The 26,643-nt window shown below is 38.8% G+C and overlaps 1 protein-coding gene and 2 long non-coding RNA genes across 3 annotated transcripts; 1 reads left to right on the forward strand and 2 right to left on the reverse strand.

The window, feature by feature from the left end:
* The first annotated feature begins 244 nt into the window (after window positions 1-244).
* tmem59l (transmembrane protein 59-like) lies at window positions 245-16,058 on the forward strand. Its single transcript, XM_079592429.1, has 8 exons — window positions 245-618; window positions 2,586-2,691; window positions 5,319-5,413; window positions 5,497-5,649; window positions 12,912-13,020; window positions 13,230-13,344; window positions 13,994-14,111; window positions 14,343-16,058. Exons 1-8 carry the CDS (start codon window positions 454-456, stop codon window positions 14,496-14,498), a joined length of 1,017 nt encoding a protein of 338 aa, XP_079448555.1. The 5' UTR covers window positions 245-453; the 3' UTR covers window positions 14,499-16,058.
* On the reverse strand, window positions 11,415-14,533 carry LOC306987843. Its single transcript, XR_013795264.1, has 4 exons — window positions 14,400-14,533; window positions 13,978-14,115; window positions 12,711-13,265; window positions 11,415-12,158 (listed from the first exon to the last, which is right to left on the reverse strand). It is a non-coding gene; the product is annotated as an uncharacterized lncRNA (long non-coding RNA).
* A 2,630-nt stretch (window positions 16,059-18,688) lies between the features above and the next one.
* On the reverse strand, window positions 18,689-24,786 carry LOC306987844. Its single transcript, XR_013795265.1, has 3 exons — window positions 24,576-24,786; window positions 22,799-22,903; window positions 18,689-19,082 (listed from the first exon to the last, which is right to left on the reverse strand). It is a non-coding gene; the product is annotated as an uncharacterized lncRNA (long non-coding RNA).
* Window positions 24,787-26,643: the final 1,857 nt, after the last annotated feature.

The raw sequence follows: 26,643 nt of genomic DNA on the forward strand, positions 1-26,643 counted from the left end.
TATATATGATAATATATTTGTGTTAATAATAATGCAATTAATCTAAAATTTAATTTTAAGGAGTTAAATCCACATATTGTTCCATGTTTTTATTATTATTTAAGTTTCTTTGATCTTGGTCATTTATTATTTCATGGGGTAGAAATTAAACATTTGTCTGGTTGCTTTTATTTACAATAATAATAATACTGGAAATATTTTCCCCTGTAGGCTATGCTATATTCTTTCCATCCATTCCCGATCTACTGCAATGCAATGCATTGGACGGAGACGCGCAGCGCGTGCGTGATGATGTGAGGAGTGACGACACGGCGCATCAAAGGCACGAGATCGCCGAGGCTGATAGAGCCCGAACTGAAGCAGCAGCTGCAACGGCAGGGACAGACAGGGACAGGTCGAGACGCTCCGAACCGACCACAGACGCGCCAGTGCACCGAATCCTGCGAATAAAAGATGCTCCAGTTCGGCGGCAGGGTGCGCGGCGTTCCCGCGCTCGTCTCTCTGATTCTGGTGGCGTTGGCGGCGGCATCATCTGATCTGTTTGACAACCAACTGGGCGATATCAATTACTGCAAAAAGCAATGCCAGATGTCCATCAAAAACAAAAGCCCCGCCAAAGTAAGTGCCATACCAGATGCTTCAGCAGAATATTGTAACGGCCTGTGGGAAAAAAAAAAAATACATTTAATATTATTTTGCATTTACTAGTGGTTCATCAGAGCCGCAGCCATTTGCAAATGTGAATAAATAAAATCGTTTTGCAATTGAAAATGACTATAGGCAACGTGCGAGATTAGGCTAAACCAAACCTTCATTTTGACACAAAACTGTTCTGCGCAAAGACACTGCGCAAAAATGGAGCATAATTTGGCAGCACCCCGAGCCAATTCTTAATCGATTCATGGATTTCTGTGTCCTAGTTTTTGGCACCGCATGGAAACGTTACTTTGTATCTACCAAGAACAGGCCGAGAATGATGCTTCATGACGCACGGATTTAAACGGTCATATGTAGACACAGGCGCTGTCTGGCCGGAACTGTCATTCGGATGCGTTTAAACGGCAACAAGCATTCTAAATGCGCCAAACGCATTCTCGCCGAAGCACGCGAGCACATCTCCATTCAGTCCATTGTTTGATGATGGCCCGTAAAGCCTTATGTAAACTAGACGTGGGTTGATATTTTCTCGATATCCGTGTGCCTCGTCATTTAATTAGGCCTACATCGTTTAGATTTAAATATTCAAAAACTGAGATGTAATCCTTATTTTCCCTGCAGCCTGCATCACTTTGCACTAGTGGAGGTTCGTTTGAAGGGATGAACAATTCTAATTCTTATCAACTCAAGTTGCTTTTACTGCCTTAAAAAACAATGAGATAATTTCAGATATCAACAGAACAACAAACACTATTGGAAAAGGTATGTCAAATAGACGTTGAATGACTTTAAAAGTGGACCTTTAACTAACTTTCATTCAGTCGTTTTCATAAAATCCCACTGACACTAAAGTTCAAAATTTCAAGCAGGATATAACGAAAGTAATTACTTGCAATTCAATAGCTATTCCGACTGATTCACTGATCTTGATTTACTAAAAAGAAACGGCTCTCGAGGATGATTAGTAAAAAAATGGGTAAAAATCTTGCACTTTTAATCCCGTTTTTAAAAGTTAGCATTTTCAGGCCAGCAAAACGCTGTTGTGGTGTAAATGAACGGCCAAATCGCATTCAACATTTTCCATTTTTAGTTGAAAACTGTGTCGTGTAAACAGCCCCTCAGACTACAGTGGTCATGCTGTATGTTTTTGATTCACTAAAAAGATTCGGCACATAAGAGTCATTCGTCTGGGAGTTTGGAAAAATAGAAACGAAGAAGCTTCGCACCCATATTCGTTTGTTTGGTTATTTATGAAAGTCTTCAAAGTTAATTAATCGCTCTCTTTCAGGTGTGTCTCACTGTTTTTTTAACGAATCACTTTGAATGATTCGACGACTCGCTCCTGCCACAAATCAGTGCAACTTGTAAAAGGATTCACTGAACGAATCAGTGAACCAACCTCCTTTAGAGAACAGATTCAAATATTTGAGTCACAAAGATTAATTCAAATCCGTACCTTGAATTCACCTCAGCAGTTTGCATCGTGTGCGTGCACACACACACACATATTGTTCAGCTCCCTGTAAATTCTGGAGTAACCTTTGATATTGTGGCCTACTGAAGGTCACTGCAGGGTCAGGTGACTCCTGTAACTCAAAGTCATGAGTCAACCTTGCGTGGGTTTGAATCCTCTCACTTTGCCCTTCCATCTTCAAACCTCAACCAGTGCTCTGCTATCGCCACCCACAATCAATCCTCTATTCTGACGTACTATTCAGAAAATCGTTGGCATGTCACATCTTGCATAATGATTTTGAGGATCTCAAGATGGGTTTTGCATAAAAGGTCCTTTGACTAGCACCTCCATATATCTACAACGTCCCTGTGGATAAAAACATCCGAACATTAATTAAAGCGATTCTTGGAATTACATATGTTCCTGTACAAAAGGATTAATTCTGAATGAAGCTTTTACCTTGTCCCTACAGGACTCCATCATGAATGCCTGTCACCGTGGCTGTCGGCTCTACTCCATCTGCCAGTTTGTGAATGGAAATTCAGGCATCAATACCAGCAAGGAAGAGTGCCAGGGAGGTACGGCCTATTTTGACCAGTTTTGGGAAGTAGCTGAATGTAGCAACGATATTAACTTAACTAAAGCATTGGAACGTTCAGATCATTCTAGTGAATTGGTTTGTTTTTGACAGTAAGAGATTTAAAAACATGTATATGTTGTATATATTTACCTGTGCAAGTTTGATATTGTCACTCTTATTGAGATTCAATCATTCATTTTGTGCTAGCAAAAATATGACTACGCTGAACTTATAGATGACATCATTGGATAGCTAACTATTTCAAATTACCTTTAGCTTGTAGCTTTCGAAGCGACAGTTTCAAATGCAGTTTAAAGATGGTCACTTTAGCGAAATTTTGCAGTAAAAAAGGGTCCATTGTCAAATGTGTAGCAATGTATGAATCTTCTAAAGGGTTCACCCAAAAATGAAAATTATCCCAAACATTTACTCACCCTCAAGCCATCTTAGGTGTATATTACTTTTTTTTTTTTTTTGCCAAACACAATCGGAGTTATATGGAAATAAAATGGCTCTTCCAAGCTTTATAATGGACGTGAATAGTAACTGAGATTTTGAAGCCCAAAAAAGTGCATCCATCCATCATAAAAGTAATCCATACGGCTCAGGGGGTTAATAAAGGCCTTCTGAAGTGAAGTGATGCGTTGTTGCAAGAAGATGCGTTGTTGCCCGCCCGTTCACAAGAGAGTTGAGTTCTGGCGTAGGATGTAGGAGTAGCGTAAGCTTTGACACCTCTCGCGGTTCAAACAAATAGGGCTGAGCAACAAACTCAAGCTCCTCTGACATTTATTTTTGGAAAAAGTTATCGCTTTAGAGCAGGGGTGGGAACATTGGTCCTGGAGAGCCGCTGTCCTGCAGAGTTTAGTTCCAACCCTAATCAAACTCCCCTGAATCAATGTCTTTAGGATCATTAAGACTACATTTACATTTACATTTAGTCATTTAGCAGACGCCTTTATCCAAAGCGACTTACAACTGAGGACTACAACAAGCGAGTCATCGTGAAGAAGCAAAAATAACGCAAGAAGTGCTCAAATCAGCTGAGTTTTTTTCAGGGTTGGAGCTAAACTCTGCAGGACAGTGGCTCTCCAGGACCAACGTTCCCCACCCATGCTTTAGAGTTTAGACTTCAAATTCGTGACCAGTGTTTTGTTTTGCTCTGTCCTCTGCGCTTCCGTGTTTTTCAATACATTATCCGTCGGGTCAGAGGTCACTCTTCCGCCGGAACTAGACTTGTGTACGGCCGTTACCAGAAGCCAGTCATTCTTTCTAGTTTATAAAGTTATAAATATGAATATGTTTCGTACAAAAATGCATCGCTTCTCTTCAGAAGGCTTTTATTAACCCCCTGGAGCCGTATGGATTACTTTCATCATGGATTGATGCACTTTTTTGGGCTTCAAAATCTCAGTTACTATTCACTCCCATTATAAAGTTAGGAAGACCCAGGATATTTTTTTTATATAACTCCAAATGTGTTTAGGCTGTAAGAAGAAAATCATATACACCTAGGATGGCTTGAGGTTGAGTAAATTATGGGATACTTTAAATTTTTGGGTGACCTTAACCCTTTAAGCTACATTTTTCTGACCGAAATCGTTTGAACTCGTGTCGTAATTACAATTCCAGTGCTTGTATGTACAAACTTATGTACAAAATTAGCGAAAGTTCGCAGACAAAAAAGGTACATTGTCCATTGTCAGTAGTAAAGCACAACTCGCACAGTGACAGAAGTCACTTTCAAACCATGCAGTTTTCTATTGGTCAACGTGGCAAATTCGAATGACCAACTTGATCCAGTCGTAAAATCTGCATGGGGAAATCTTTCGCCCTAACTCAAAGTTCCTGAAACATTCATATTGAAAAGGGTTTAGGGATCAGGGGGTGGAGATTGGTAGGTTTAGGGGTGGGTTTAGGGATCAGGGGGTGGAGATGGGTAGGTTTAGGGATCAGGGGGCTGAGATTGGTAGGTTTAGGGGTGGGTTTATGGATCAGGGGGTGGAGATGGGTAGGTTTAGGTTTATGTAAGGTGGGAGGAGTTGGATCTGGATGCAACTCCTCCCCCTGGATTTCGTGTTCTGCAGTGAGGACCATCTAAAAAATTTGCCAAACAATGGTAAATTTGACCGCACCTTAAGTAAATTTTTCTGACCGAAATCTCTTGAACGCATGTCATAATTGAGTTTCCAGTGCTTATAAGTTTAAACCTCACAGGAGGAGTTGAACTCTGCTTAAGAACCAGTAAGATATATCAGACTGCTATATACTAGTACAAATTGAAGGCAAGAAAAGCTATCGTTTTAAATGCGTTCATGAACATTTGACATGGCTAATGTTCGGGAATGAAGCACCGCATAGCCCAAGGACATATACTATAGAGTTGTGCAGACAGGCTGATAGCACTCATTTTTATCTGGAGATGGTATTGTGTGCTTGTGGCAAACAGAGCTGTCTGTGGGAAGCTGCTAGGCATGAGGGAAGCTGTTTTATTGAAAATCAATCCTGCGCTTTCTGGAGCGGGCGGCTGCTGCTCAGATGTTTGTTGATATTGATGACTGCTTGACCGTGGGGAGGGTTGAATGGAGATGGAGCCGCCTGACAGGTATCGTTTGTGTGTGTGTGCAGCGTGCCAGGAGGCCTACAGTAAACTGCTGGAGCAGGAGGCGTGCAGCACAGGGTGCGCCAGCCAACCCGCTGAGCCGGAGATCAAACGGAGAAAGGTAAGACTCTCGGTTGTTTCCTTTTGGGATTGCGCTGATGTTTTGACATCTCTATCAAATGGCTCTCTCGGCTTGATCTGCAGCTCAAGGCTCTGACCAACCGGCCCAAGCCCATCTCTGTGATGGATGCCGTGTCCAGCTGGTGCAATGACATCGTCAGTTCCGCCCAGAGCTTCATTTCTTCCACCTGGACCTTCTACCTGCAGGCTGATGATGGGAAGGTCGTTGTGTTCCAGGTTAGTCCATAGAGTAGACTTCATGTGGTTCTCAACTGGTTTTGCTAATGGGCCAAGTTTGTACATTGGACCCTATTGTTTAATTAACAAAATTCAACAAAAAATTTCCTGAAAATTGAAAATGTACATTTATTAGTATTTTTTGCATAGCCTACATTTTAGTGTTTTTTATTGAAATTAAGTACTTGGAAATGACTTTTAGCAATTAAACTTGTTTCAGTTAGTTGCCAATGCACCACTTCTAATTTTCATTCAAGTTTGTTTTTTGGTTTTAAGTTTATCTAATATTTCTATTTGATTTGATTTCAGTTAACAAAAATTTGTTTTAATAGTTTTCGTTTTAGTTAACAATAACAACACTGCAGTTTACATCTCAAAATAAAAAGGTAATTTTGGTATTGCTGAAAATAATCTAGACTCTTTTATGATAAATTATGATACATAAATGTCCAACTTTTGAGAAATTAAATACCAATCATAAGATACAAAGTTGCAAAAACTGAGAAATTGTTTTAATTTGATATATTATTTCATTTTGTTTTGATGAAAGCAGGCTTTTATTCAATTATTTTATTAATATAATTAATAAGAAAATATTATAATGCATATTTATTGAAACTTAAAATATTTAATGTCACTTAATGAAACTTAATCCTACAATGTATTACTACTATGTACTGTATATATAATAAGTATTAATACTACCACTAATTAAACTATTTCATAATATTTAAATGCATTAATTAGTCTATTTAATTATTAACCTGACATAGACCCAATTCTTTCAAATGCTTTCTAAATGTCTTTGAATTTCAAGGGTTTCATGCTCTTGGCGTTGACAACTAATAAATTAAGGATAAACAAGCCACTCAACCTCTGATATCTGCAACAAAATATCTGGGAAGCATTTTCTGCTCCATTTCAAATGTTTTGAGTTTTATTATTTGCATTTAGCATTGTTTTTTCCTATCAGATCAAACCTGTGACCCATTTTGGGTTGCAGCCCTCCAGTTGAGAACCACTGGTGTAGAAGATTCCTCTAGTGACTCTCATATGCTCTTGGTTTCAAGATCTGGTATGTTTTACAAAGGTTGCGGTCACATTAATGCAGTATTGGGATCATATGAGCGCAGGGGACTGGTTCTTCAAAGATGTTTAATCAGAAACCTTATTCTCCCTGGAGGTCATCCAACTTTATCCATAGCCTAGCATGTTTTTGTGAGTTCCCTGCTGTTTCTAAACCAACTACAATCATTAGACGACCTCAAAACGATTAAGTAAATAAAGAGTTCTTCAAAAAAAATCGCTAAGCTTCACTTAAAACAAATAGAAATGTAAAATTTCATCATTACAAGCTTTTTCAGTTTTGATGATTGTGCATTTAACGGCCATGACAGGAGAAGAGGCGAGAGAAAACCTCCACAGCCGTCCTGCGGCAGGCCTGGCCTGTATTTAGCGGTCAGCTGGAAGATAGCCAGCCCAAGTGAAGGACTGAGACGGGACAGAGATTGCACAGCGGGTGAAAACCCAAGGTTTAAGCGGTAGCATCTCGCTACCAATCCATTAAATCAAGCTTATGGGATTGTAACTTTGTAGAAATAGGGAGAGTCAATTTCTGGAGGAAGTGGAGCACTAATGATGGGCTTTTTTGCCTTGGGCGTCTAAACAGAGAAATGAAAACAGATTGTTTTTCAACAGACCTGCTGTGGTGTGCATTTGGCCTGGATGATGCCGTTTTCACAGTTACGCGAACCACCGCACAACTGGAATATAAATAGCACGGCATGAAAACAGAACTTTGGGTGTGCTGGATTTTGAAAGTCGAGATTTATGTTATAATCTGTTTGATTTTTGTGAGGAACTAATAAAATGTATCTTCGAAGAGAGGTCTGTAGGGAATTCTTGCACTTCAGAAAGAGCTTCCCCAAGTGCTTCCCACAGCACTTCACAAATTTCCCTGAAGCTTGAAAAAATCTTGAAAGAATCCAATCACTAGTAAGGAAGCATTGGTATAAACCAAATGTAAAATTCTATATGAACCTGCTTATTGAAAAACCTCTTTGAATTGATGTCTGAGGTTCTCCGGTGGAAGTTCTTCCAGCGCTCCGTGACTTCTCTGGAACTTTCCCGAATATCTGTAATGGTAGAATAATTTTCATTTGAACATTTACGGGAATACATCAATAGCCAAATAAAACCATAACCAGTATTTTTAGCCACATTTATTCTGAACTATTCAAGAACAGGCAGTGTTAACACTGTGCTATTTTTTGGACCGTTTATTAAAGGGATTCTGTACAAGTTACAGGACAAGTTCGGTATTTTACACTTAAAGCCCCTTTTTTCAGATTGTTTCTGATGAAATAGAACGGTTAAGATAAAAATTTGGACACATGCTGCTGTCCCGAGAATTTATGGTTTCTTTCGCTTTCCCCCCCACCTCCACAATGGCTGCATAGGTGCACAGGAATAATCCTTCCTAAAACAAATTCAACTTTCGTTTACAAAGACGTGAAACTCACCGAGTGGTCAGGGGTGTTCACTGATATGCTCACACAAAAAGATGTGCAAAAGATGCTTTCCAACAGGTTTTATCGTAGTTTTTGTCCAACTCCATTGACTTGTACCTCACAGCACATCCAATACAAGTCAATGGAGTTGGACAAAAACGACTAAAATTTTAATCTTAACCGTTCTATTTCATTAGAAACGATCTGAAAACAGGGCTTTAAGTGTAAAATACCAAACTTGTCCTTTAAGCTCAATCAACAGAATTTCTCTCTTCCTTTTTCTTTTTCTGTGAAAAAGCAACAGGCTCTTACGATGGAAGTGAATGGGGCTAGATTTTAGAATATTTAAAAGCAGAAATGTGAAGCTTATAATTTTTTTTAAAGCAGTTGCATAAAAAAATGCAGCTCAAATAATACACAAGTTTTAACTGAGGAATTTGTCTTTTTAGGGTTTATAATTAAAATTAATTAACTTTATACAGAAAAGGTTAGTAAGAGTTTTTAAGTTTTGTGGCTTTTAACATTTACAGATTGTCCCACCAACTTTATCTTACTGTAACCCAGACATTTGCATTTGTATTTAATCCCCCATTCCTCAGATCTACACTATGATCTGCAGCCTAGTTTCACATCAGTATCAGGCCGACATTTGACATTGGTTATACTGCAGTCTGGGCTTGATGTTTGTCCGTTCTGTCCAGGGTTTTGATGAGGTAATCAACAGGAATCAGACTATTTCCTCTGAGCTGAAGGGTAAACACGACTCGTTCGCTGAATAGCCACTGATTGGTGCAATGGATTTTTGTTTGGACGGAGGTCGGCCATCTTGTTTAAATTCTGTGCTTGTTCAATGTGGACGGCCGCTACATGCGAAAAGACAAGTTTGGAGAAAGCAAGCAAATTCCTAATAAGGGAAATGGGATTGTTTACTATGAAGTCAACAATCTCTGCCTCGTCTTCTTGGCAGTCTCGTAAGCTGCATTGATCACCTTTGGCGAGTTCTGCGGTAATGCGTGACAGATGCACATCAGACCGCTTTCACTAATGGCAAGATTCCATTGGTCTGTGGCCAGTCAACATTAACTTCCTCAGATGTTCATTTTTTCCCCTTTGATTCTCATCCCCCGCGGACATCTGGATTCAATAGTTTTGACAGCATCCCTTTCAATTAACGCAACTGCGAGACTCAAGCTTTTTGTGGAGCTAAATTGCCCATACTATGTTGCATTTCATGACTTCATGTCTGTTTATGTAAAGAATTAGTTCGCCAAAATATAAAAATTCTGTACTCACCTTCATGTTGTTAAAAATCCATATGACGTTCTTTCCTCTGTGGAACGCAATCAAAACATATTATTATTTATATATGAGTGTATTAAACAATTATTTTGTAGCCTGTAATCTTTTCAGTGAATTGGTTGATCCTGTTCACAAAACCAATCTTGTGAGCGTTTCCCAAAAGGGATGTTAGCAAACTATGGTCACAGATTCTGATACTGATTTACAAAACCATTAGTTCCAACGAACATTCACAAACAACACCGAAAAGCTCTCGACTTGTGGTTAGAAGCCGTTTCTTGTTAAATTGATGTAGGGATGCACCAACATGAACATAATATTGATAACCGATCATTCTTTATATTTGAAAGCCGATTTTTATATAATTTATGTGGCATAATATTCTTATTATAATTTTATGTAGCCTATATGATAGACTTGCACTGCACATGTTGCACTTAACTGTATTTTCCTTTTTTGAAGTGATTCCAATCACATTTCAAGTAATTCAAAACCATCATGGCGAACAGAGCGCATCTGAAGTGTCTCAGCTGAAGGAAATAATCCATTATTTATCGGCTATAATGCATCGGCCCAATTTTCTTATCGTGGACAATAACAATACAATTGAAAATGAACATGTATCGGCTGAAACCGATATGGTGTCAGATATATTGTGCATCCATTACCATTATATGAGGTGGTGCATGCTCTTAAAGTGTTAGTTCACCCAAAAATGAAAATAATGTCATTAATGACTCACCCTCATGTCGTTCTAAGCCCGTAAGACCTCCGTTCATCTTCGGAACACAGTTTAAGATATTTTAGATTTAGTCCGAGAGATTTCTGTCCCTCCATTGAAGCTGTATATACAGTATACTGTCCATGTCCATAAAGGTAATAAAAACATCATCAAAGTAGTCCATGTGACATCAGTGGGTTAGTTAGAAGTTTTTGAAGCATCGAAAATACTTTTTGGTCCAAAAATAACACAAAATAAGACTTTATTCAACATTGTATTCTCTCCCGGGTCTGTTGTCAATACTTCACAGTTACACTGATGGCGTAAGACGCTGATGACGTGTTATCTGGTGCGCCCGAGCTTCATTTATAGACTGAGGGAGACGCACGCTGTAAAAGTGTCTCATCCGCGACATGCACATTTACGCACCATTAAAAAAATGATATCCACGCAAACAATGTAGAATAGCTTGAATATAGCGTGCGTCTCCCTCAGACTGTAAACGAAGCTCGGGCGCACCAGATAACACGTCATCAGCGTCTTACGTCAGCAGCGTCACTGCGGAGTCCTGAACGCAGATTCACAACAGACCCGGGAGAGAATACAATGCTGAATAAAGTCTTATTTTGTGTTATTTTTGGACCAAAAAGTATTTTCGATGCTTCAAAAACTTCTAACTAACCCACTGATGTCACATGGACTACTTTGATGATGTTTTTATTACCTTTATGGACATGGACAGTATACTGTATATACAGCTTCAATGGAGGGACAGAAATCTCTCGGACTAAATCTAAAATATCTTAAACTGTGTTCCGAAGATGAACGGAGGTCTTACGGGCTTAGAACGTCATGAGGGTGAGTCATTAATGACATTATTTTCATTTTTGGGTGAACTAACCCTTTAAGTAAATTGCAACATGGTTTAAACGGATGTGTGACAGTTACTACAAAGCTTATTTAATTTCTCCAACAATGCAACGTACTATGGTTGTTAAACAGCATGATTTGTTGAAATCACTATAGTGCTCAAGTCATATGGGGATTTTTTTTTTTTATGATACTTTTACCCTTTTGAAGCCTGAATGCTTCAATCCCTATAATTCCTGTAATTCACTGTAATTGCATACAAAAAGAATACAGAAAACAGACTTCAGATTTTCTCCCCACAAAAGAAAGTCATATGGTTTTAGAACAGCATGAGGGTGAGTAAATGATGACAAGATTTCCATTTTGTCTGAACTATTCCTTTAATCTTTAGAAATTAGGATTGGACACACCAGTCATTTATACATATGCAAAAAGTACAATTCCAATGTACCCCTTCTGCCTCCAGTTAAAGACCATAGAAATAACATGACACTCCAAACAGTTCCTCACATTCACGTCTACCGCGACTCTGACATGAAAAATCATGTGTTTCCCTCTCTGTGGTCATTCTGGAGGTTCACATGAGCCTCCCTGGAGAGGTTATCTCAGAGGTCCGCTCTGCTGAGCCCGTTTTAGAAGAATTCAGTGGAAGAGAGCAAAAATCTCTCTTTAATAAGATCTCAAGGGGCTACTAAAGAAACCTAGTCTTAAAAAACATGTGCTAATTTACTCATACAAGGCGAGATGGAGGGGCAGAAAGGAACACGTCCAGTTGTAGACTGAGACAGATTTCAAATCCACATCCTTTGGATCATGTTTGAAAGTGGCCTCTTAAAAGCTCTTATTCAAGTCAAGTTGTCCCCTCGCTCTCGTCAGAGTTGCCGTCTAGTGCTCGGTTTGACCAGCATGGCTTGGCGCCGCCAGGCAGCCATGTAATTGACGGTGGAAAGAGAGACTTCGTTGACATGGTTTCTCGAACTGGAAACAGCTGACAATAGCTTTTAAAGAATCCTGATGGCATCAAGCAAACCCGAAATGTCGACTTGACCGCCTTACACCAAGTTCTTACCAGGTCCAACGTGACAACAGTCAAGTGGGAAGTAGTTTGTCTGTGAAAGTACAAATTATGTGCAAATGACACAACCATATTCAGTGATATTCAGAGGCATTATATGTTGAGCAGGATTAGACCAATCAGATTCCACTGTGGGAGGGGCTACCAAGTGCAACGCAAAACAAAAAAGTAAACCAAGTCAAATGTATATATTCCTGTGTGCTACTTGTCAATGCTGGTGAGAACACAGTTCTAGATTATAATATTTCAAATGTATTTAATATATTTTATTTCTAATTAATACATATATATAAATATATATTAAATAAATATAATTAATATATACAATTTATTTAATATAATTTATTTAACTGGTTGCAGTTACCATATAAACAGGAACCACCCAGTTCCATAAAATGTTGCAATTTACGTAATCAAATCAAATCAAAACCTGGTGTCGGGTCTTTCTTTTTTCAAAGCTTGCCTTTTGGGAATCTATTTTTGCCAATTCTAGCTGTCCACATGATACAGGCGCGTGCAGGAGCTGCACTAGCAGTTTTTGAAACGTGCCCTCTACATCATCATATTTAACCGTGCTATTCATCACCTGTATGTTTGTAAGAGTCACAGCTTTTGTATGTCACTCTGGAATTTTTTTTTCTGCTTTGCCAGCCTGTGCATGATTGTTGAAAACCTCACCACAACAAAACGGTCACAAACCCAACCGTTTCATTCAGAAGCCTTTCTGCTGAGTAAATCCCATAATACGGTTTCCTGCCCTTGACAGTGTGTTTGTTGATTCTCCCAGAGCCAGCCAGAGATCGAGTACTCCTTGCCTGAGTTACAAGCCCCGCGCTCCAACGTGGTTGACAAACCCTGGCCCCAAGTCAACTCCCACACACAGCGGCCACATACTGGTAAGAGTGACCGCTTTCACCCCAGATGGCTGCCGACAGCTTTCCTTTTTTCCTCTGAAAGCTCATTTGAGTGGAGCCAAGGACCAGAGCTTGAGCTTTGACTTTCATTTGCGACACATCCTGTGCTGCGCCGCTGTAGTTTGTCCGGAGCTTGAGGGTCATAAAATCAATGTCCGCATGCTGAAAGTGCTGCCTCTGCATCCTTCCAGGTGGGAGGTCACATGGGGAGAGGAATGCGGCAAAACCTGGGGTGAAAGGAAAGCATGTCAGCCAGCATGTCGAGGATCCAGCTGCTGAGCACGACTTCCTGGGCTGCATGTCAAGGTGGGTGTCAGAGGGGCTTCTATTTATCCAGCAGTTGCATTTTGGTAATAGTTTGGTTATGTCACAGTAATGTTTGAATAATGTTAATATGGTGTTTGTGTGTGTATATATATATATATATATATATATATATATATATACAATCACACACACACACACACATATATATATATATATTAGTATGTATTAAATACACATTTTTGTGAATGTATATTTTAAATGTACATAATTTTTATATTTAATTTATGTATTTTAATGTATTTTACACAGATTAATTATTTATATTGTTTACATATATCATTTATTTGTCCAACATATATAAACTATTTTAGATATAATTTAATATATACTTTTGTGTATGTATATTTTTAATTTATATACTTTTATAAATGCAATTTATATAAATTAATCATTAATAATTCAATTGTATACACGCGCACACACATGTGTGTGTGTATATAAGTTACAAATAAATATCTAAATACTTATTTATTATATATACACACTTTTTAGTAAAAAACAAACAAAACCTTGATACACTTTTAAATAGATTTTTTTAACATGATTTGAGCTTTTTTAAGTGTTTTAATGTCTTAATGGATGTAACGGTATCATCAATGTGTAACTTCTTACCATTTCTGTCCCCTAGACGCTCAGGACTGCCACGTTGGATTTTAGCCGCGTGCCTCTTCCTGTCCATCATGGTGATGCTGTGGCTTAGCTGTGCCAGTCTTGTCACGGCACCCGAGCAGCACATCAAAACTCAGGTACCTGTTCATTCATCAAACACACACTACCAGTCAAATATAAGGCAGCCGATGTGAGAGCATTTCTTTAAATAGAAAAGTAGGCGCAAATAGTGAAAGAAAAGCAGCCAACAAGTATCCAGCACACATGGGAACTCCTTCAAGAGGGTGGCTACTATAAAGTATAAAGTACTTTTAATATATGTTTTGAATACAAAAATGAAATGTCAATAATCAATGTTATACTTCCAGCTTAGCATCAATGGAGATAAAGAGTTCATGGATGACACCCAGAAGGTGAACCCCTACCACTTGACGCCAGTGATCGCGATGACAATCGGCCAATCGGAGATCAAGGAGGCGGGGCCTCTCCCGGTCAAGGTCGACCTCAGCAAAACATCTCTTTAAAAGCACAGAAGAGGTCGATACCTTGAAGACTAGGGTTTAACTCATCTCCAGAGCTATTTCTCGCAATTTAAGAGAAAGTTGCATTGTTTTTCTAAATAAATTTAAAAAATGCATGACGCCATTTATTATATCGTTTACGACGTACGTCCTGTCTGAATACTAGTCTCCTCACTGAATTCTCATGGAATCGTAGTATAGGTGCTTGTTCACATAATGTACTAACGCATTGTTGACTAATATATACATACACTAGTAATGTTTGAGCTCACGAACAACTTCGCAGCAAGTGTCTTATTGCTGTTGTGATACGAATTCTTGAAAAACGCACTGTATAAACACAGGGGGCTCAGATGCTAGATTATGCCACAACCTCAAAAGAAGAGCAGGGTTATTTGTCAAGCTTCGGCCAGCGTTTAGATACTCCGATGAACATTTAGCTTAGCGAAAGCGCCAGTCCCTGTTATTAATTAGCGCAGCATTTAAACTGGAAGAGAAGCTTTGAAGGTGATCCGTTGAAGAGTCGCACTCGTAGATTCTCACTTTCATGTGAAACGAGCAAAAGAAAAATCAAATGCAGCCAATTAGCGAATGATCTGGTTTGGTAACGATGTTTACAAAACATGAATGCGTCCTTTGAACTGATATGTAATCAAACTGACAAGGACTCTTAATTACTTTACAGATTGCGAATGCCTGTAATTTGAAGGGTTGAATTCGGATTTTGTCAAATTGTACAGGTAAATAAAAAAAAACAGGATATTTTGTACGCGGGCTGGTATTTTGAGGGCGATTTTTCATTTGCATAGTTATGCATCCATGCTAAGCCTGACTAAAAATTCATGTCAAAAGCCTGACTCACATTCATGTCAAAAAAAGCATGATGTGTATTTATTTATTTATGTATTTATTCAAAGCTTAAAGCAACCGCATATAACGCCTGTAGTCTTTCATCTCTCGTTTAGCTCATGGATTTTATGATGTCGTAATTGTACATTTATTCCCAATGTAAACTGTTGTAGAGAGGAAAACGCTTGCTGTTCAGACCGAATGTGAATTGTTGTATTATTCCAATGCCTTTCCCCTTATATTCTCCATCTCTGCCTGGCCTTTTGGGATAACCGGTGGGGGGTGGAGTTGGGGGGCGGGGTTTTGAATGAATAACACCAAGCTTCGACAAATATCTTTTGTAAACTAGGCTATAGAATTGAGGAGTTTTCATGGCACTATTTGTCTTGTGCTGCTATTTTCCCCCATTTAAGCCCAGCCACAGTGCATGCTAGTACGCTATGAGACATTGAATATATCGTCCCATCTATTTTGGAAACAAACTGCTGTATGCTTGTGATCTTTGTGTTTTTGCTTAATGTTCAGTAGGCATTGTAATTATGACCATAGATTACTAAGTCAAGAGGTGCGATACCTTAATAAGCCATTTAATATCCACTGGTTCATCATTACTGTATGAAATACAAGTCAGTAATATCTTTTTCTCTCTTTTGAACAGTTTCCCATACGATACGCCATAATATTGGACGAATAAAGTGTTTTCATGTTGTAATTAATCTGGTGTGGGTCAAGATCCTGTTCAGATTGATCTCAAATAAACACTGACACTATTAAAATAACTTCAACCAAAGCTAAGGTTTAACTAAATGTTTCATCATACGTCTTAGATGAAAATGTAGTACTGTATATGACGCTATAGTAACTGTAATTTTTATGGATTTCATTGTGGAAATAAAGTAGCCTACTATATGCATGGCCAGGTAATATTAGATAACGTAATTCTAACAATTTAAGTGACTACATATAGCAGGAAAAAGTGTTTGACTTTCCCAATCCACTGCAACCACATACTGTCATTCATTGAAATTAATTATACATCACACGCCACACGGGGGCGCTAGAGAGCTGTAGGTTACGTCAAAATTAATGGCTGTGGACTATAACTGGCATTACATGGAGCAAAAGTGTACATTCCCACTACGGTCACTAGAGAGTGCACTTTCACATAGAGATTAGTGTAGACACCTTGGGGTTTATTACATGCACACAGATGCATTTTAAAATAATCACTGGTTGTATACCCTCACCCCGGCATAATGTATATAGTGTCAAACCCCATTTATGACACATTACGACTCATGGTTTCTCAGAAGTTTATGACTTTTACAGCACAAAAAGCTACTCCATCTCTTACCTTTTGCAGGTATTTTTCAAAAACAAACCACCTGTGCTGTGAAGCAGGTGCAAACCTGTGAAGGTCAGCGAGATGTCCAGCAGACTGTTCTTCAAAAATAACTTCCTTCAGATTTAACACCCTGTCACACACACACACACACACACCAGGGCTGTGATTATAGGCTGTGATAGAACGTTTCCCACCTGGCGCTATGGATCCTCATCCACTTAATAACCTACAAGTCGTCTCTGTATTAATGATGAAATACAACAGATATGAAAAAGTGCATTACATGGTAAGTGAGGTATACAGCGGAGAGATTACTGTCGATGTTTTATTTTGCGTTAACGACCAGCTGACTGCACTTAATCCCATTTATTGCGCGGCTACTGACATTTTAATTAAATAGCCTACTCTGACATTACATGTTGAATTGAATTTAAATATTATAATCTTACCTCCACAAAGAATAAAAAACGATTAAGCTACTGTGTACACTATAATCGTGAGTCGAGTCCGCGTGATAGCGCCGACTTTGCGCTGATATACGTTGTCATGGACGACAGCGAATATTTGGAGTGCCCTAGCCGGGTATATAAGACGATGCGTTCTTTTTGTTTAGAACATGGAAATGAGCTGGTGGAAAAAAGTTGAATACCTAAATCAATGCATGTTTTTTTCCTTTCTGTTGAGTAGGCCTAGCCCACACATTTAAAGGGAAAGTTCACGCAAAAAATTAAACTTGTGTCGTCACCATGTAGTCAACTAATGTCGTTCCAATGTTGTAGACTCAATTTATTCATTGGAATAGAAATGAAGTGTAGCTGCTTTCCAAATAAATTCGTTATTCTGTGTCAGCCCGCATTGTTTCAACTTATTTTTTAAAAGTAATCGTGCTGAACAGCAAATTTTGTGGTGAGAAACTACATTACCCATGATGCTGTACAGAAAATTCTACGATCAGAGTCTAAAAAAGTTAAACACCAAAAGAGCTCTTTAGCCCCGCCCACTCCCATGAAACACGTAAATGAAGTAATCGAGTCGATCTCCCTATATGGTCTCAAAATACTTGTATAGCAAAATATTTGTATAGCCTACCTACATATTAGAATATATTTGTGAGTGTATATATATTTCTCCATCGTTTTTAATTAGATTATGCAGTTCGCAATGCTTCATGGGATTGCCGTTCTTTCCCAACTTCCGGAACCAACGCCGCTGAAAGCAGGCACTGTTGCACTCTATATCGTTCCTCTGTGCCGTTATCATTGTAGTGTAGTGCTTTTCTTTTAAATGTAGAAAGATTTTGAAAACTATATCGTTCTTGTCTTTGGTGTGAACGGGCCTTTAAAGATGACAAAATTATTTATTAGATCATAATTATATTATTTTTAGGTGAACCAAGTTTAATTCACATATTATTATTCTTACGACTCTTCTTCCCTCAGTCTTGCTCTTTTACTCATTATCTGGTCCATCTCACCTCAGTTTAGTATTAACCTGATAGGTAGCAGATGATGTTATCAGATAGAGACCATTGTGCGGCTGTGCAAACATTAACATAGTCGACGGGACTGCGATGCCACACAATAGGCTTGCTAGGGGACTACAGAAACCCAACTAAAGATAGATTTGTTTGTGTATGACTCACACGGTCAGTTCCCGAAGCATCTGACTCAATGCTAACGCACAGAGCTTATAACAACCCTACATGAACCCTGTTCTGCTCTGTTTGTCCCCCCTACGCACAGACCGAGCCCTATCCCACAGTGCATTGCGCTTGATGAAGACCTGCGCTGGGCTCTGAATAACAGTGGCTCGCCACACCTGGGTATCTGATGAGAATAAATCTAGATGAGAATTTTTACAGTGGGAGGGAATATGGGGGTCCGTAATCCCAGTGTGGCAGAAATAAAAGGATGGTTCAGCCGAAATGAAAATACTGGCATTTACTCGCCCTCATGTTGTTCCAAACCTGTATGAAAAAACACACAAGATTTTTATTTTTGTAGAAGCACAGTTGTTTGTTCATACGGATATCATTTTATTACTTTCATTCCATGTCATTGATTCCTATCACTAACCTGTAAGTGACGCCGGTATGACGTGCTTACCCGTAATACCTCAAAATAAGTATAGTGTGACTAACAATTCAATCAAGTCGTGTGTCACAGTTCAAAGCTGTGCCTGCACTTCAGATGTGTGGTCACAGGGGGCGCAGTGAAGCCGAGCTGAAGTTCTGAGGTGTGGAGAGAGACCGAGAGACTGTCTTTGGGCTAGAACTCCGCTTCAACCATATACGACTTCCTTATCAGTCCCAGCCTGCTGGTAAAGTCAGCCTGCAGTGCATTGAAGAGCCAAAGCCGCTGCACACACACGGGGCCCTGTGAAAATAGCCATGCCTGTAGAAATGAACAGAATAATGAAAGAGAGAAAAACAGTGAGAGAAACTAAGTGGTATGAATGTGATATCGCCTATTTTCCATAATCATCTCATGTATGCATAAGTAGGTGCTTTCTGGATGTTTTACAAATGTGGTCATTTATGGGCAAGCAAATATGCATAAGGTATGACACTGAAATATTTGTGTAGCCTATTTGTTTGGTCTCGCTTTTAGGTTATGCACTGTATGTAGCCTAGGTAGCATAGCAATAATAAACAATAAGATTCAATAATAAAAAAAATTAACATCTACATGCGAGAATTGCCAGCCCTCATTTCACACTATTTATATCTGTTAGCTCAGACAGCAAAAATAAGGAACAATACATTAGGGATCAAACAGTCGTGTGTCAAAACACCTGGGAATTTTTACATCAAAATGTCTGGATGAACATTTTGTGTGTAATAGTCACTCCACTTCTATGAATTAAAACATATTAAATTTTCTGTAACTGTACGTTCACACCGCAGGCGGCGAGAGCGTCAAAGTGGCCGGAAGCCATTCATTTTCAATGAGAGCCGGCGGCGAGAGCGGCGCGTCTTGGACGGCGAGAGCGGCGAGAAGAGTTGAAATCAAGTCAACTTTATGGTAATAAGCTATGACGCGGTTCAGCGGCAACCAATCGGAATGTAGAAGTGCTCCGCCTGAGAGGATACCAGAGAACACAATCCTGTAAACTTTGGTTCCGACCACATTAGTTCCTAAGCAAAATGGAGGAAAAGTTCATTATTTCTGTTGCGGGTTTCCCGTTATTGTACGACGTGTCCCTGTTTACATACAGGGATATTAATAAAAAGAACGACGAATGGAAAAAGGTGTCTGAAATTGATGGTGTTTTGTTACTTTCACATTTAAAAGATTTTAATAGGTTAACTTTTACCCTACGTGTGGCCAGTATGCACAAAATATGATACTGATTTATGTTCAGTTCTTATTTGCTTTGCGGCTCCTTTAAATAAAGTTTTTTAAAAATCACACATTCTAAAATCTACGTCAGAGCGCCAGAGAGTCCCCGAATCTCACGGCGTCGATGGCAGGGCGGCGAGAGCGAATTTTGCCGCTCTCGCCGGCGGCGGTGTGAACGTACAGTAATGAAATTGTCTCCCTTTAGCAAGGAGCAAATTTTATATATTTTCAAACTGAAGTAGGCTATATTTCATTGAATCAATCATTAAAATAAAAATAGGCTTTTTGAAATATATCAAATGTTTATTGTCTGAATTTGAGTTAATGGCCGCACAAATCTGGTAATTTTAAAATAAACCAAAACAAAGTAACGTTACACATCCAATATCACCCTTTCAATGTCATAAATATGTATAATATACATAATTCATGAGTTTAACGCGCGTGACGTCACAAAGAAGTTGCATGAGTAATACTTGACGCCTGTCAATCAAATTAACAAGTGAATCGGACTTACTAAGACCTGAGGAAGAAAATTAACCGTAATGTTTGCTTTTATTCACCTGACAACGGTGCGGTAAATACAAATAAACGCTTTAAAGCCCTGAGAGCAGACTGACTTGAAGAGAAACTTTAAGATGTAACTTAAAGAACGCGAAGAATGTTTTAATTTCCGTAACAAAACGAATGCGCGCGCAACGCCTGTTTCTTTCACTCTCAAGCGTAGGCTACGTTCATGTTAGAAACATTTAAACAAATGAATATGTCTCCTGGAGATGGACAGCTTATCATACATCTTACACCCAGAGTTCAGCTCCGAGATACCCAACACGCCGCTCACCAAACTCAGCGCGCGGGCACGAGCGGACGGTTTCAAGCTCCCCTCTCTGTGAATTGATTCTACTATGAGCCTACCCGAATCGGAGCGAGAAAAGGCTGAGGTAAACACACACAAACATAAACTTTTAATCGTTCAAACATCATCCTTATAGTTCCTCTAATCAATCAGATATGTATTTCAAAACCCGTTTTATGCATATTTTGTTTCAGAAAATAAATCCTGACGTAATTAAAGCCGTTTTCCCCTCCGCATGTTTTTCTCCACATACTCGCTCCCCCTCCGTCGAAAATGGAACAGTCCACAATTTATTCCAGGGAAAGACTGACAGTTTTTTGGGTCATGAAGCAGCTGTTCAAGTCAGCAGCCGTTCCCCCCTCCGCTAGAATAAGAAATTAGTCCATTTTAAAGTAAATAACTAAACCCCGAAGCTGATAAGGGAGCGTTATAAAATACTGTGCCGTTATGATTTTACGGAGAGAATGGACTTAGGATAAAGACGCAATAAATGTGAATGTTCCTGTCCCATCATATTATGGAAATGTGAGATCTAAATATTTTGAATCTCAAACGGAGGGGGAACAATAGGATGCTAAGGCCTAGACAATAAAACAGAGAGTCACACTATTATAGGCTCAATAAAACAAACCTTCTGGGTATGACAGATTTTAAATGTGGTTAATCTTTAGAATACCCATAATTTACTGAATTGATGACCTTTCGAATGTTATTGTGTTCTTTTGAATATAATAACATTTGAGGCACCATATCTTTGTGAATTCCGTCATTCTTAACCCAAATGACTTTCATTTAACCTGGGCTGTTTTCTCAGAAGAGGCACGGGAGGCTAAAAAATAAGAAGAAATCAATTTATAAAATAATTGACAGGGCAAAAAAATGAAACAAAACCTAAATATGAGATTGAATAATGTATGAATGCCTAATTTTTATAAAGTAACACTGTCCAACAGCGACACAAGTGGATGAAGTGTCAGAGAGAGGCAGAGAGATATAGGCTATAGCTATAGGCTATATGTATACTATGCACCGATATGAACATTTTGGCCGATACTGATAACCAATATTTCTTTTTATTTGAAAGCCGTTAGCCGATAACCAATATATTGGCCGATAAATCTAAATCCAAATTTGTATATAATTTTTGAGAGTCTGATTGCAAAAACAAAAGTCTCACAATTAAAAGCCATGTGCCAAGCACACAATTATAATGTTCTCATTATAATTTTATGTAGCTTGTATGACAGACTTGCGCTGCACATGTTGCACTTAATTGTATTTTCCTTTTTTGAAGTGATTCCAATCATATTTCAAGCAATTCAAAACCATAATGGTGAACTGTGTGCATCTGAAGTGTCTCAGCTGAAGGATATAATCGTTATTTATCGGCTAAATTTTATCGGTAACGATGAATTTATATTGGAAAAATAACACAAAGAGGAGACTTTGCAACTGGCACAAGTTGGCACATCACACAAGTTGATCGTTGGCACTTGTTACATAAGCAGCATCGCATCGGTAATCTCTGCGCAAGGCATCTCTTATCAAGGTTAATCTGGATAAATCTGCCGATACCTGAATCTTGGTTATCCTGTGCGATCTGTACTGCTCCCAGACAAAGATTCATGGGTAATTCAGTTAGACTTTTCTCATGGAAATGCATTTTTGTTTAGTTTTGTTATTTATCACATTTGTGTGATGTATTTTTTTTTTTTAGCAAGAACTGTACAATCCCAGTGCACAGTGGTGATAAATGGTGAGATTTCAATGACCTATACGCCACACGCCTCGTCTTTACAAAAACCCTGTCAGATATCTCACGGTACATTTCAGCTCCTAGATAAAACTGCATCTCAGATTTCGCTGAAGAGACTATACATGTTTGATGTCAGATTTAGCTGCTGACTTTTACCCCCAGTCTGGCAGCGGATGTCAGTGTGGTCTGTATTAACGCCTCGCTCCAAATCTATGTGTCCAGCATCACCAGTCAGCAACCACCATCCGTTCTTGCTCCAGCCTGTAATGAAGATCATATGTTTAGCTGGTGCTGAAACCCAACACGAGACGTCCACATCAAATAAAAGCTGCTGGCAGCAGTGGGGCCTGCAGGATCTGTCCCGCTCCGGGAAAATGAAACCATATCTCCATAGGCCTGCAACACAGGCCGTAAAAGTAAAGAGGGCCCCCATTCCCCTGAAAAACCCAACCAGGCTGGGATGAGTTCACTTCTGCTGTGTCAAGAGTAGAGGTTTGGACAAGAGGTTTGAGGACTCATACTGGAGTCTGACTAAACTGGTTGCGCGCTGTGTGTGTTTGATTTACTATAGAGCCAGCTCATAAGAGTCATTCATTTATGAATCTTAGTCAAATCTGCAGGACTGGGCAGTTCAAGCAATGTGGCTGTCAATGTGGCTGGAAGGAGTTATGGTTGATAAGTTAAGTGTTGGGTTGGCCGAAACCACAAGCAGTTCTGTCATGGCAAGGTTGAGTTGAAGGTGATGGTTCTTCATCCAGCAAGAAGTGTCTGTCAGGCAGGCTAAGATGCGAGCAGCAACTGTCCTATCATCCGGCTGAAGGAGAGGTAGCATATGTTATCAGCAAAAGCCATCTTTCTGAATGTCAGATCCTAGGGATGGCATGTTGGAGAAGAGAAGTGGTCGAAGCACTGAGCCCTGAGGCACCCCAGTAGAATTAGCAAAAAACTGTTAACTGTATTTTTTTTCATATGTGTCGTTGTATATTGGAATAACTGAACATCCAAAATTGTAGTTTTTCAGCTGATAATTTAAAGGTGCTGGATAGTGAAAGTAAAAATGGCAATGATTTTATCAGTTTCAACGACAGGAATGAGATTGGTGATAAATATGTCTTAATTTTGCTGACAGTACAAATGTAAGTATTGTATGATTAACATATTAGCCAACAATATGTTATTAACTGGTTTAAATGTGCCATTATGTTTGTGGAAATTAATGTACTTAAACATGTTTAGCCAGCAAGGCTAGTTCAGCTGGACAAAAATCCCTACAGGGAAGTCAGTCGTGTATTTGTAGGCTTTGTTCTGGGACAAACGCACACACTGTGTGTGTCCGCGTGAACCTTGATGTAGGTGTAATTTTCTTAGTAGAACCAACTGAAAAGAGTTCAAGCGGAGGTATAAGACTCAATCAAGAGCTTCTAATCCCATCAGCCTCAGCACAGTCCTTGCGGCTCATGTAACATCCATTTACATTTATTTATTTGGCAGACGCTTTTATCCAATGCAACTAAGGCCGTGCCCTCACTACACGACTGACAGACTACCAAAATTGCTGTACAGCTCACGTTACACAATCTTTCCTGTCTTCTGTCATGTTGTTGTCGTAGCAGAACACATACTACAAAAAAGAGCACATGCAAGGTGAACAAATTACAAGATCTTTGTTCAAGACATATCTTGAGCACTAGCAGAACAACTCACATCAAATCCAGAAAACTTTAAACAACTTTAAATGTTATGTAAAACACCATGTCAATCGTCTATTCTTTCTTTTTCTACATTTACTTATATTTTCATATACATTTTTGTTAACACTTTACAATGCGGTTTAATTTGTTAATACATAAATATATTCTATTGCATAGAATACATTAATGACCATAGCTCCGATTTGCCTATACTATTGTTTTTTTTGTTTTTTTTTGCGCACCTTGAATCAGAAGTTCATCCAAGACAGCAAAATCCAAGCAAAAATCACGTTTTCTCTGGGAATCCCACGGCCTTGGTATCACTGGTGCTATAACTCAACCAGTTGTACTACATGAACACTAAAACAAAAACATGCAAGGATCCAGACACTTAGGCTGCGATGAGTCCTAGAAGAAACCTGAGTCCTGCTGTTTGTCAGACTCTCCTCACACAAACACACACACACACACACACACACATTGGCTCTGCCCAGATCAGATGTTATCTCTTGAGGAGGTGTCTGTGGTGCGGATGGCTGCTGTATGAGCAGGATAAACAGCAGCAGTGGGTATAATCCACTGCGCTCAGTCCGAGAGCCGTGTGGATTAGCTGCCTCCGGCGCTACTAGCCTCTTCACTCTGCTTTCGCACCTTGAAAGTACCCTAATTGAGCCAAATCTTATTATTTGGGACCTGGACAATGAGACGATAATCAATTGGGCCCCGGTTGTCTTTAAATGGATCATCCTTGTCATAGCCACAGCTTGCTCTGATGTGTTGATTGCACAAAATGAATGGGAGGAGGAGGAAAACGGATTTGTTGTTCATTGATGGCAATATTTTTTATGGGTCTTTGTGGGTGTCACTTCTGAAGTCAATATAATTTATAATGTTTATGCGCAAATGAGCAATTAATGGCACTTTCTGTGATTCGAGTGCAAATAACAAGAGCCCGCAAGGCTTAAAAATGTTTTTTATTGTCAAAATTAAGCTGTATTCTTTTTAAATCTAAATAAAATGTAAATGATAATAATTGGTAAACATGGTCAACATGGTTGAGAAAAAAAATACATTCAAGGTGTTTTAATCTGGCTAACTTCCATGGTGAGTTATTTGTATATTAGATAATAGTTTATCTAAAAAATATGGAAATATCGTGGGATTTGTGTCTCTGATGCTTTATGAAATGTTAAAAATGTAGTCTATTCTTTAAGAGTCTTTATGAGTGCTCTGTCACTTTTGAAGTGAATATAAGCTAATTTATACATGTTTATGTGTTAAAATTAATGCTTTGAGCCACACTTCCCAATTCATAACTCCAGCTATGAAACTTTGAAGTTTTTGAAAGTATAATAAAAAAAAAATTACAAAAAATTAAGACCATGAATTCAGGACTTTCCTTCCTCTGAAAATAAATGAAGCCCGTAAAAGTGTGGTATCTGAGATGGCGATGAAGAACAAGCCTTCATGAAGCTTTCAGGAGGACAAGAAATTTGTGGAATTCAAACGTGTAAAAGGAGGCTCATCATCTTCTTTTATGCCAAACAAGACTGAATATATAAGTCCTGGGGAAGAAAACGATAATAAGGCTATTAAGGGCTGAAAACTCAGCAGAGTAATTCCCAGTGTAACACACCTTGTGCATATATATATATATATACACGCATTTCCTGATTTACATATGATATTTACATGCATATGTAAACAGGCATGGACGTGGAAAGCACGTGGAGGACATAACGCTTTATGAAGATGTATTGTGTTAATGACCAACTGCTGCTAATGCGACATATTAATATACGTTTTGCCTAATTTGAAAATGCTATTTAACCCATTTTACCATGTTTAATTCAGTTCCACAGATTTCCTTCCAAAATCAAGACAAAAGTAAATACTTAGCTACAATTTACACTTCATGTCACTTCAAGTCACATGAAATCAAAATTGACAGTTCTTGTTTGTTATGGAATATTGCAGTATTTATTATAAATGATTTATCCTTTTGCACATATTTTTTTTAATTAATGTGCCTCATAATCTTTAATCAAAACAAATGTCCCTCCCTTTTGTAGACTCTCTTCTCTTCTCTTCTCTTCTCTTCTCTTCTCTTCTCTTCTCTTCTCTTCTCTTCTCTTCTCTTCTCTTCTCTTCTCTGACGACATGTTTACTGGCACTAGTGCGGCACACACAACTCAACGCAATCTCACAGTAATTTGTACTTATTTTACGAAGTTGCAAATACGTACGAATTTGTATGATTTGTCTACACCCCAGTGATCGGCCTTCCTGATGAAGCTTCTGAAAAATCGT

Source organism: Phoxinus phoxinus (assembly GCF_949152265.1).
Source record: "Phoxinus phoxinus genome assembly, chromosome: 20".
NCBI lineage: Eukaryota > Metazoa > Chordata > Actinopteri > Cypriniformes > Leuciscidae > Phoxinus > Phoxinus phoxinus.